Source organism: Myxine glutinosa, chromosome 11 (genome assembly GCF_964187855.1).
Source record: "Myxine glutinosa chromosome 11, kmMyxGlut1.1, whole genome shotgun sequence".
Classification (NCBI taxonomy): domain Eukaryota; kingdom Metazoa; phylum Chordata; class Myxini; order Myxiniformes; family Myxinidae; genus Myxine; species Myxine glutinosa.
The window spans coordinates 3,063,213-3,075,797 of NC_136271.1; the positions used below are offsets into that span (position 1 = coordinate 3,063,213).

At 47.1% G+C, this 12,585-nt stretch overlaps 1 protein-coding gene across 6 annotated transcripts in view; it reads left to right on the top strand.

Moving 5' to 3' along the window:
• The window catches only part of TAF5 (TATA-box binding protein associated factor 5), a 543,784-nt gene extending 534,554 nt beyond the window's left edge, over positions 1–9,230 (top strand). For all 6 annotated transcript variants that reach the window (XM_078786342.1, XM_078786341.1, XM_078786339.1 and 3 more), the window contains exons 10-14: positions 634–798; positions 1,316–1,493; positions 7,981–8,097; positions 8,216–8,276; positions 8,370–9,230. In XM_078786342.1, coding sequence (XP_078642468.1) covers positions 634–798; positions 1,316–1,493; positions 7,981–8,097; positions 8,216–8,276; positions 8,370–8,581 — 733 coding nt within the window. In that variant the 3' untranslated portion in view covers positions 8,582–9,230. The remainder of the gene's footprint in view (positions 1–633; positions 799–1,315; positions 1,494–7,980; positions 8,098–8,215; positions 8,277–8,369) is intronic.
• The last annotated feature ends 3,355 nt before the right edge of the window (positions 9,231–12,585 follow it).

The window sequence follows — 12,585 nt, forward strand, 5'->3', positions numbered from 1 at the left end:
ACGGGATTCACAATTTGTGAATTTCAGGGCCAAAGTACTGCTACACTACAGGTTCGTTTTCCGATTTGTGTTCAAAATAAAACATTCAATTGTAATTACGTTGTTCCTCGAAGGCTAAACTGACGTAGACGCAGACGTACAGACAAAGTGAGCCAATCGCTTAACCCCGCTTTTTGCTACGTGTGTGCGTTGGGTAATTATGTCTTCCTTTCTCTAGTTTGTGTTCAAATGCAGTTATAACATTCAATTTAAATAAGTTGATCTTCAATCTTGTTATTGATGGAATTGATTGAAACGATTATTTGTTAAAATTGCGCACACTGACATTGCGTAACACTACGGGGTGTTGCGTTCTATGAACTCTCTAGTTTGGTGTGTCTGTGTCAAACTGATCTTCAAATCATGTGTGAGAAAAAATTGGATTTCCACATTTTGCTGCTGACCGTGTGCTGCATGCAAGAGGTTGATGAACATTCTGCCTATTGAATGGCTTCAGCCAATCGGATCACACGGCACAACCTTGTGCTCGGTGAAGATGCCGATTCTCCTCGTCATTCAGTCGACACAGACTTTGACAAATGGAAAAGCTTGATTGTCACTTCCTTTCAGCCGATTTCCCATGTGCTCCGTTAGGGCGAACCTGCTATCGTGCTCCGAGGATGGTTCTGTGCGCTTGTGGAGCCTGCATACGTTTTCGTGCCTTGTTGCCTTCAGGGGGCATGCACGTCCTGTCTGGGACGTTGCCTTCTCGCCTCATGGCTACTACTTCGTATCAGCTGGTTGTGACCGCCTTGCTCGGTATGAACTCGGGCATTGAGAAGCACAGAAGGGGGTGTTCATGTTTCATAGCAATTTGGGGCTTCAATTTGGACTTTTATTATTATTTGTTTTTAAAAAAGTTTTGTTTTTGTTTTTTTTACTTTACCTTTCCTTAGATTTTAACTAATAAGACTGGTCAGTCCCGATATCCCGTTTCCTGGTGAAGCCTCTCATTTGGGCCATATTTAAACCCCCCGAAGTTAAACGGTCAGTTTTGTCATTTTGCACCAGATTGTCTCGATTGGGTCGTACCTGTATAGCAGTCATGTATGGTGATTTGGGTACTGATGCTGTGTAAGCGACAGTATGGATGTATTTTTTTTTTTTTTTGTATACTGAATCGAGGTTCGTGAAAGAGCTAACATTTATTTCACAAACAAATCAACCAGACAAACAAAATATACAAAAAGAGGGAGCGGAAGACAAGAAGTATGGTAAGCGATAGTGGGTCATGAATTTGAACTAGTGTTGAGGATACTGCATTTTCTCCTGGCAGCATTTGGGCCACAGATCATCCACAGCCGCTGCGCTTGCTGGCTGGACACCTCGCAGACGTCAACGTGGCACGCTTCCACCCCAACTCCAACTACGTGGGCACTGGATCTGCAGACCGCACGGTGCGGCTGTGGGACGTGTTGAATGGAGCGGCCGTTCGCACACTCACTGGCCATAAGGCATGTGGTTGGGCATTTGGAATGAGATGGTCCATCAACACGTTTTGTTGCAGAAAGTGTACATTTACGTACGAGACGATGGAGTCCTGTGAGAACAAATATTGCGACAAACTTTTGGTGCATTGTGGAGCAATTCCCGGTGACTAATCATAAATAGCAAACTCTGGAGGACTGCGGTCGGAGATCGCCGATTGTTCGCGGTATTGCCAACTCGGAATTTAATCTTGGCCTTCTTGTCTTGGCCTTCAGCTCTGCTGTTGGTGTTTTCCCCCTACTTCAATGCTACTTCCTCTCCCCAAAGGGTTTTCCGCTTTGGGAAAAATCCATGTTAAGGTGTATATCTGTGTTAAGATAGCTTATCGTGGCGTTTTTCCAAGACCGCTTCTCAACAAAAGTAATAACACTGTTGAAAATAGGAAAAAACTTGGAAGCGAGTGTGCATACCTCTAGGTCATTGGTTCCCAGACTTTGACACTGGAGGGGGGGGGGGGGGGGCTCCCTTAGGGGAGGGAGACATGAGGCAGGTGCAAGGGATGCGTGAGGCCATGTGGGGGAAAAAATATATCATTTTTAATGTCGAATTCGGCTTAAATATTCAAAAGTTGATAAATTAAGCTAGATATTTATAGAAACAGCAACATTCTCTGCCTTCCAATACCCCATGTCCTTCAAACATCGCAGCAGCACTGTGCATGCTGCTGCCTGTGAATAACACCACAACTAATGGATTAACTTCCGGGTCATTCGCCTAGTAGGCTGAGCTGAGTCGGTCGTCCTGTGTATTTGATCGATTCCGTTGGATTTGGCGTGTGCTGTCGTGTTGTGCTTTGTGTGAATGATTGTGATGGATCCCTGTTTCGTTTCCTGGCTTATGGCGGTGTGTCTGCCCGTGAGATTTGCAGTACTTTGGTTTTTACTCGCCACCAAGTTGAAAATTTCGAACTGTAAGTACCCGCCATGTTTTTTCGTTGAGCCTCACGCAGCCTCGGTGTGCGCCTCTCAACAAGACAGTTCTTTTCCCCGTCTCGCTCCATCGCTCGCCCCATCGCTCGTCCCGCCGCTCGTCCCACCGCCCGCCCCATCGCCCGCCCCATCGCCCGTCCCACCGCTCGCCCCACCGCCCGTCCCATCGCCCGTCCCACCGCTCGCCCCGCTGCATGTACCGAGGTCGACTATCCGCTCTAACTCCTCTATCCCGAGGCCTATTCGCTACACTCGGCAAAAACTTTTGTCTTTAAACAACACCACTCGATTGACTCCTGGACTCGTGTCAGGCCTCAGAGAACTTGAAATCGGCGTTGGTCTCCCGAGAAAACGCACAAAGCGAGGCGGGAGGAGAAAGCAGAGAAAAATACCGATTGCGATTTCTCTTCGCGACTGGTGACGGCCCGGCCCACATTTTAATAATTCCTGTGAAAAAGTGTCCCCTGTCAACTTCAATAACCTCATCTATCCGTGTAGAACATACACAGCACCAAAACAACACCGTTCTGACCTGTATCTCGCCTTATTCAATGCCAATCTGTAAGTAGTCCTGACAAGCGAACCGAAATTACCTCTTTTATTCAAGATAACGATATCGACGTGTTTTTTCTGACCGAAACTTGGCTCCGACCCAGTGGCGACGAAGCAAGATGTGCTGATCTCACCCCACTTGGATACACCCTGCAGTCATTTCCTCGCTCCTCTAGGGGTGGGGGCGTGGCTGTTATTTACAGAGACAACTTCTCTCCCTTTGTCTCCTTCACCACGACTTTTTCGTTTGACCATTCATCCTACGAGCTAGCCCATGTCACCTTCACTATGTCAGAAAACACTCTTCATTTCTTCTGCCTCTACCGACCTCCACCTAACCGGAAAAACAAGCTTACTGACTCTATGTTCGTGACCCAGCTTCCTAATCTGCTCGACCACTGCAATGCTCTTCCTGGTTTCGTCTTGATTCTTGGAGATTTCAACGTCCACTACGACCAACCACAACGTCCTCACACTTCAAAGATCATTGACCTCTTCTACTTTTAGTCTGTCTCAGTCTGTCTCCCAACCTACACACGTTAAAGGACACATCCTGGATTGGTTAGTGCACAGATGCGATGATCAGTTGGTGCAGTCCACGTCAGTGACCTGTGCTATCACCTCGGACCACTTCTGTGTCACCAGCCACCTGAGTATTGCTGTTCCTCGTCTTCAGCCCACCTTCATCACTGCCCACAACATTCGTGCCATCGACCGTTCCGCCTTTAAAGAGGACCTTCACACCCGTCTCTCTGGCCGTTCCTATGTCACTGCAGAAGACCTCGACTGTTGCCTCCGCACAGTGTTGGACTGTCATGCTCCAGCGACACGGCGCGCCGTTCCCAGACGCAGGAGTACTTCGTGGTTCAGCGCAGTCAGCGACGAAGTCAGGGCTGCCAAAAAGGAACGACGACGTGCCGAGAGACATTGGCTGAAGACTGGCCTCACAGTCCATAAACAGTTGTATAACATAGCTAAAAGACTCGTCATAAAAATCATTCTGAAAGCAAAAACGTCATATATTTCTGATTGGATTACGAGGAGCTCCTCCTGCAAGCAACTGTTCAGCATTACCAACCGCCTGTTTGCCACCAAAAATAAATCCGTTCTTCCCACTGTGTTTCCTCAAAACGAACTACCCCAACGCTTCCTGCATTTCTTTCACAATAAAATTCAGTCAATAAGAAACAATCTTGACAAGCAGTCACTCCTTTTCTACGATGATGCTGAACACTGCTTTCACGGACGACCTCTTAGTTCGTTTACTCCTGTTACTGATTAAATTGTCAAATGTACAATCCTCAAGTCAAACACAAAAACATGTGATCTTGACCCCCTTCCCACCGATTTGTTTATTGAGTGTTTGGACACCCTCCTCCCATTTATTACTGCAGTTATCAATGATTCTCTGACTACGGGTTCATTTCCACTTCTCTTTAAACAAGCTCTTGTTAAACCACTTCTTAAAAAGACCACCCTTGACCTTAACGACATGAAAAATTACCATCCTATCTCCAACCTGTCTTTCCTGTCAAAGATCACAGAAAGAATTGTGCTATCACAGATGAATGACCATCTAGTTTCAGATAATCTTTTCAATTCTCGCCAGTCAGCATATTATAGACCAGGCCATAGCACCGAGACCACTCTCCTAAGAATAACCAATGATCTTCTGACCTCTCGACTGTGGTAAGGTTTCCGTTCTTGCTCTTTTGGACTTGTCTGCCGCCTTTGACACGATTGACCATAGTGTCTTAATTCGTCGTCTTGAAATCAAATTTGGTATAACTGGTACTCCCCTTTCTTGGCTGATGTCCTATCTTACTGATAGAGTGCAAACAGTTGTTGTCAATGGCCAGAAATCAGCTCCTTCTCCGCTTTCCTTTGGCGTTCCCCAGGGCTCAGTCCTGGGACCTATCCTCTTTCTTTTGTACACTCAGCCTCTATTTGATCTTGTTGCCAGACATTCAGTTGATCACCACGCCTTTGCGGATGACAATCAGCTGTACAAAGGAAGCACGATTCAACAAATCGTGCCCACTGTTGAAGTGTTAGAAGGCTGTATTGCCGACGTGAAGGCGTGGATGACCCAAAACAAACTTCAGCTGAACGATGCTAAAACAGAGTCTATGATTGTAAGATCGCACAGATGTCCTCTACAATGTTCACTTCCTCCCACTATTCATGTTGGTGAAACCGATGTAAACTTTGTTTCGTCGGCCAAGAACCTTGGTGTGGTTTTCGACTGTAACATGACATTTTCCAAGCAAGTACTTCAAACTTGCAAATCAGCATACTTTCAGCTGCGAAAGATCGCATCCATTCGCCACTTTCTTACTCCTCAAGCTGCTCTAACTCTGGTCTGTGCCCTTGTCCTCTCAAGGCTAGACTATTGTAATTCTTTGTGTGCTGGCTGCCCTCAGTTTCTCTTGGATAAGTTACAAAAGGTTCAAAACTCTACCGCTCGTCTTGTCTGTGAGGCGAAGAAGTCTGACCATGTTACTCCGCTTCTTGAATCTTTACACTTCTTGAAGTCTGACCATGTTACTCCGCTTCTTGAATCTTTACACTGGCTGCCTGTCTCTGCTCGTGTGCAATACAAAATTTGCACACTATGTTATAAATCATTGTGTGGAGCGTGACCTCACTATCTCTCCGATTTGCTCACTCTCTATGAACCTCGGCGACGGCTTCGTTCAAGCGACGACTCTATGACCTTAGAGCCGCCGCGCACCAGCACCAAGTCGTTTGGCGAGAAATCCTTTTCCTTTGCTGCACCTCTGCTCTGGAATGACTTGCCTTCCTCTGTTCGACATGTCGACTCTCTTCCTGCCTTTAAAACCTCCCTCAAAACCTATCTGTTTCACAAGTCTTTCAAAGTCTAAGTCCTGTTTTCCCTTTGGTTTGAGGTGGGACAGAGATCGAGAGTATGTCTGTGTACATGTGCAGGGGAGGGAGGGGAGGAGGAGGGGGAGTACACATCTGTGGGTTTTGAATGGGGAGGGAGAGGAATAGGGCAAGAGTGAAGGTGTGTGTGTGTGTTCGCATGATAATGTCAAGCGCCATGAGGGTCGTTTACTCTGCTTGATGGGGCTATGTAAGACTCCTTTATTATTATTATTATTTGTTGACACAGGCCGAGGCCACAAAGTAAGTAGCTCCATAATTTGAGGTTATTAGTCCCCTACCGGTGTACACCGGAGGGGACTATAGGTTTGCACTCCTTCAGTCCGTCAGTCCGTCACGCAAAGAACAGTTTTCCGGACTTTTTTTCTAAACGCTTAATGCTAATGATTTCAAACTTGGTACATGGTTTCCTCATGATAAGTTACAGATGAAGTTAGAACTTCACGACGTTTCGATCATTTTTGACAAAGTTATGGCACTTTGTTTATTCTAGAGTTCTCCTCAAGCCGCAGCGCGCGCCCTTAGCCTCGTCTCGCGAACGTCCAAAGCGTGACACCGCGCGCTTTTGGGAGGGGCGGAGCCAAGCCGAGCAACATATATATATACACACATCGATCATTGATCGTGAACCGGAAAATATAATAAATTACTGATATTTAGCGACTCGAAAGGTTCTTTATCAACAACCTATTTTCTCGTGCTTCTGCTGACCTGTCTGCAAGGTGTATAAATCGAAGTCCCGAGTGCGAATCACAGGTGCGCCCGTCCTGAGGTAATTAGCGATTGGGAACGATTCAGAACCTGTGGGTAAATAACCCTTGGTAATTTCCCCAACAGTTTTCCGGACGACAGACTGCCGGTAGGGGACATGTATTGCAGCGCAATACTCCGAATGCTTGTTCTTCCTGATTTCTTTGCAGTTTTTGCATGTTATACCTAACAAATATATTCGGTATTGTAGTACTGAGTATCTGATATATGACAAGTGTCATACAGTAGAAGCTTGGTTTTCCCTTGCCCTGGTGGCGGGAACAGGATGTTGGAATCGTTGTTGGCTAACGATCACAGCGTCAGCATTTTGTATGCAGCACAAGGCTGTGGGGTGGCGTCGTCGGCTGTGGGGTGGCGTCGTCGGCTGAGGGGTGGCGTCGTCGGCTGAGGGGTGGCGTCGTCGGCTGAGGGGTGGCGTCGTCGGCTGAGGGGTGGCGTCGTCGGCTGAGGGGTGGCGTCGTCGGCTGAGGGGTGGCGTCGTCGGCTGAGGGGTGGCGTCGTCGGCTGAGGGGTGGCGTCGTCGGCTGAGGGGTGGCGTCGTCGGCTGAGGGGTGGCGTCGTCGGCTGAGGGGTGGCGTCGTCGGCTGAGGGGTGGCGTCGTCGGCTGAGGGGTGGCGTCGTCGGCTGAGGGGTGGCGTCGTCGGCTGAGGGGTGGCGTCGTCGGCTGAGGGGTGGCGTCGTCGGCTGAGGGGTGGCGTCGTCGGCTGAGGGGTGGCGCCGTCGGCTGAGGGGTGGCGCCGTCGGCTGAGGGGTGGCGCCGTCGGCTGAGGGGTGGCGCCGTCGGCTGAGGGGTGGCGCCGTCGGCTGAGGGGTGGCGCCGTCGGCTGAGGGGTGGCGCCGTCGGCTGAGGGGTGGCGCCGTCGGCTGAGGGGTGGCGCCGTCGGCTGAGGGGTGGTGCCGTCGGCTGAGGGTGCAGCTGTGCCTCTGATGCAGTGCCCTATGGAGGTTAGGGCAGGAATTTTTAATTTATTCAGTGTGCCAGCGATGAGCTCACCTACTCGTTCCGAAGGACACCGTGGGATGTATAACGTCCATCAACTAATGCTGCCAGATGGGATGCCCGTTTAATGTCCGTCCGAGAGACGGCACACACATTGATGAATCGCCCTACCTGTGAAACACCGGGTGACATGTTTATAGCTGGGTCGGGATTGTAACCCAGGCTGGACTGCTCAGGATGTGTGCGTACCTCTAGACCATCCTGTCACCCCAAATGTACTACATGATATAACACCATTCTGTTTGTATTCTAACGTCTGATCTAACGGTCTTTTTCCAATGTACGGCATTCCAGGGCCCAATACACTCGCTTTGTTTCTCCCCGAATGGAAAGTACTTGGCGACCGGCGGGGCCGATGGCCTTGTCTTGCTTTGGGACCTAAACCACGGCACACTGATTGCAGAGCTTACGGTAACCTCCAAGCAGCACCGACACACGCAAACATTGTTACGGATGTCACACGGAGATGATATGAATAAGATGTACGGAGACGTTGGTACACGCTGGAATGATTACACGTGCTTTGCAGGGCCACACGGACACCGTGTACGCTCTGCGTTTCAGCCGTGATGCTGAGGTTTTGGCTTCAGGTGAGTCGAAGGCCTAAATGTGAGGTTTGAGCAACTCATCAGGTCATGCATGTGAGGATGTTAGTTATTGATGTCATGTGGTGTGATCAACAGGGGCTGCTGACTGCACGGTGCGCGTCTGGGACGTGGCACATGCTTTTGAGGAAGTGGAGAGCGAGGACTTTCCTCCTCCATCGCTGGCTGCCCCGCCGGATCCACTCACAGGACTTTCCCTAGGTTCATATGCCACAAAGTGCTCACCTGTGGTTCACCTGCACTTCACTCGCAGAAACCTGCTGCTTGCTTGCGGCGCGTACACTTCTTGACAAAACTCCGAGCCCAACTTTAGCTCACCTGGCATGAATCTTGTGGAAAGCCTTGATAAGGTGTATCCAACTTGACGAATTATTTTCAAATGTTAACCCATGATTTTTACAATGGCGCTGCCAGTTTGGGAAGTTTGGGCGGTTTGGGCGGTTTGGGCAGTTTGGTCCTGCCTTGTTCCTGCGATGTATTTATTTTGTTATATATATAATTAACCCCGTACCTCCAGGATGTCCTGGAATAAATCGACGTCTAAATTGTACGTGTTTTTCAGCACAGGAAACGGTGATGTACATTTGATTAGAATGAATCTCTTGCTACGATTGACAACGTACAGCACAATAGTAGAGAGCTGTGCACCTTTGGGCCCTGATGGGATTAAAGGCAATTACTTTAAACTGTGTAATCTTTCCCACTTCCTGGCCGTGCAGCAGAAGACGTGGCCTTTGTATCTTGAGGATTTGTCATAAACACACAATGTGAAAATACCAGGGGCGTTTGGTTATACAAATGTCCAAGTTGCATCATCTTTTTTATTTATTTATTTTCAATATGCAGGTATTTGTATAATTAAGATTTTTATTTTTTTTCTTTCCAGCTGAAAAATTAAAATGTTGTTGGCCTACCTTGTGCTGGTAGGCCAACCTTGGATGACCTTTTGAATGTCCCTTCTATTGTATTTGAGGTTAGTTTAAATTCAACAGTGATATTTGTGCCGAAGGTGCTGCAGGGATGTTTCCGGGTTGTCCATCGGTGATCAACTTTTGTTCCCGATAACTTGTGAACCACTGAGCATTTTCAACAAACTTGGTACAAAGGTGGATTATGATACAAAGGTGAACCGATTCGATTTTGGGTTCAAAAGGCCTAGGGTTAAGTGACCATGAATTACCCCTGTCAAAGGTGGACAGATGTTATGTTTTCACCCATGTTTGTCTGTGAGCAGGATATCTCAAAGTTGTGGATGAATTTGGATGAAATTTGGTGGACAGGTTGGGTATATGCTCTTCCTGCCGCCAACCCTGTCAGTCACCTCTTGCGACACACTGGGAATTACCAGTGAACTGGTACTCAATTTGGCGACCTCAGAAGGATGACAGGCTGAGTCAACCCCCTTGGCATTAATTCAGCGATCGACCGGGATTCAAACCCAGGATCCTAGGATCCCAAGCCGGCACCCTAACCGCTAAGCCAACACCAGGCTTCTGGGTATATGATAAGGACAAAATTATTTGATTTTGATGAAGATCCGGATCCAGTTACAATAATTAATTTGAAGTGATTCTTCATCATTGAGAGAAACGCCAAACGATACAACACGATGTCTCAAAAATGTTATGGACGGATTTGGACGAAACTTGGTGAATGAGTTGGGTAGGAGACACGAACAAGCCGATTAGATTGTGGTTAAAATCGGACGCAGATCCGGCCTATTAACGGGATACAAAACATAACCTGTTCAGCCTAGCGGAGGTATGCGCTCCAACCAATACTGTTCTGGTTGAAATCTGTGTTGCCACAATAACTTGTGAACCACAGAAGGGATTTCAATCAAGCTTCGACCATGTATGGACTGTGACTGCAATACAAAGATGAACTGCTTCAATTTTGGGTTCAACAGGTCAAAGGTCAAGTTCCTTTTGAAAATCATTTTGTATATAACGAGTTAGAAGCATCTTTTGTTTTCTCTTTTCCCTCTTTTCTCTCTCGCATCTCGCATGCCATCACCTTTAAAGTCAAACATTCCCCTGCATTCCACACACCCCTTCTGTGACTCCATCGGTCTAACAATCTGAACTTTCCCACTCATATTTCTCCCAATGGCAAAAATTCCCCCTTCTGGTCTCTACTAACTTTCCCACAAATGTCTCCTGCTCTTCCTCTTCCTCTGCTCCAATTGGTGCTTGTGAGTCAACATCTGAGGCTATTCTGAGCTGCCTCAATGTTGGCAACTCTGGAATTTCACTCGAGAGATGGCTGATTGCTGTCATTGGCGGTGACTCGGCCATCTCTACAGGACGGGTCATCCATATCTACGGCCCCTGATGTTAACTCATCTGCCTGGGAATTCTTCCACATAAACCTGCTGTCTCTCGGACACAGATTCATCAAATCTCGTCTTCAATAATCCTACCCTTCTTCCCGCTCATGGTACACTGAATCCTATGGTGAGCATTTACTCTGAAACAACTTGCCTTCTCTTCCTGCAAGGCAAATCCGACTAAAGACAATCCCTGCATTCCAAAAAGTCAGCAACAAGTGTGTGTCCACTCAAGAAAGCTAGACAATATCTGTCCAACCTAAAGAATGAACTTTCAAAGTTGTCTCCCTCTTCTAATACCTGGTGACACCTTGTTAAGTCTGTCTTTAGAGTATGTTCCTCTTCCATCTCATAAAATGGCACCACAGCAGACTCCACTCGTGAGAATGTCGAATGTCTCAATTTTGTGTTTGTTTCCAAATGTTGTCCCCATCTCCTCTCTCGCTACCCATCCCCTATCATTCCCAACTGCACCTGGACTCTGTTCGTTGCACCTGAGAAGGTTCTTTCTGTGCTTTATCCCCCTCCTCAGGTGTCCCCCCCTTCTGGTGAAACTACCTTGATCCAGCATCACTGCTCACCTCCACCTTTTTCCCCCACCTGTGGAACCAACTTCCACAATCTCTTCAATCTCGTTCTTCCCTCCAGGTCTTCAAGACTGCTTTTAATTTACTTTTGCTTAATTTAATTTTGTATACAGGAGAAAGGATCATGGAAGAGCCAGTTCGATCTAACAGTGGGACAAACGTCGTGGGAATGAACGAACATGGCAAGTAAGATGGTTGGGTTCAGAAAGGATAATGGGGTAATAAAGATTTATCACGGGACAGAATTGGGGACAGCAGATGGCAGAGCATTACTTGCTTGAAGCCCTGCGGGGAAGGGCGAGACGGAACGGCTTCTGGAAAATGGTTCCATGGACTGGAGAAGTGCGGAATAAATGAGTTGATGTGTGAGACCAGCCTGGATTTTGGAAATTTAACCAGGAGGTGATTGGGAGAATGGGGCATCCGGGAGTAAATAGTGAAGGTTGGAGAAATGAGAGCAGAGGCAACAACATTGAAGAAGACTTTAAAATGAGGTAGATCACCGACCTGTCTGATGCAAGACACCGGACCTTGTGCCTCGGCCTCATCATGGGAGATTCCAATAATTTTCAGACCTTTTAGATTGTACAGAAATGAGGAGACAGATGTAACACTGGAGCACCAGCCCATAATGAAGAGTAGTGCTCCATTGAACTATGGACAAAAAGGCCTTGTGGACTGAATAGCTCTGATTTTCCAATGAAATATTTGGATGGATGGAGGACGTGCAGTAGGGTGGTCCAAAAAACATCGATCTCTCCGATTTTGATGCTCTACTGGATTATTGTTAGAAATGGTCTAAAACATTCACCCACCAAATATTTTTGCTCAATTCCATCTGGAAACTCATACACACTTCAATTGAAATATGGCGTTTTTCACCAAATTTGGCTAAATGAGAACAATCCAATAGCAACCGAGGTGGAAAAGGTACATGCACTATTGTACTAAGCCATTTTGTGGTTCATGACTTTTTGCATGCGCTTGCGCCTGTGAAATCATCATGGTCGAAACATGTTTGACAATGCTTGAAACATGTTTGAAACATGTTCATACATGTCTGACTCATGTTTCGACCATGAGGACTTCACAGGGGTATGTACCATCAATGACATTATTTAGGAAAAAAATATTTCTGAAGTCTTTGTAAATCATTAAAATTGACCAAAATGACAAATTTATATGTTGAGTGTGTATGAGTTTATAGATGACTCAGATGCAAAATATTTTTTGGGTGAATGATTTAGACCATTTATAACAATAATCCCGGCAAAAAGGGTTGGCATCAGGAAGGGCATCCGGCCATAAAACATTGCTTCAAAAAGGGGACCAAAAAACAACTACCACGGTCCCCGAAAAGGCCAACCCCCGCTTTGCG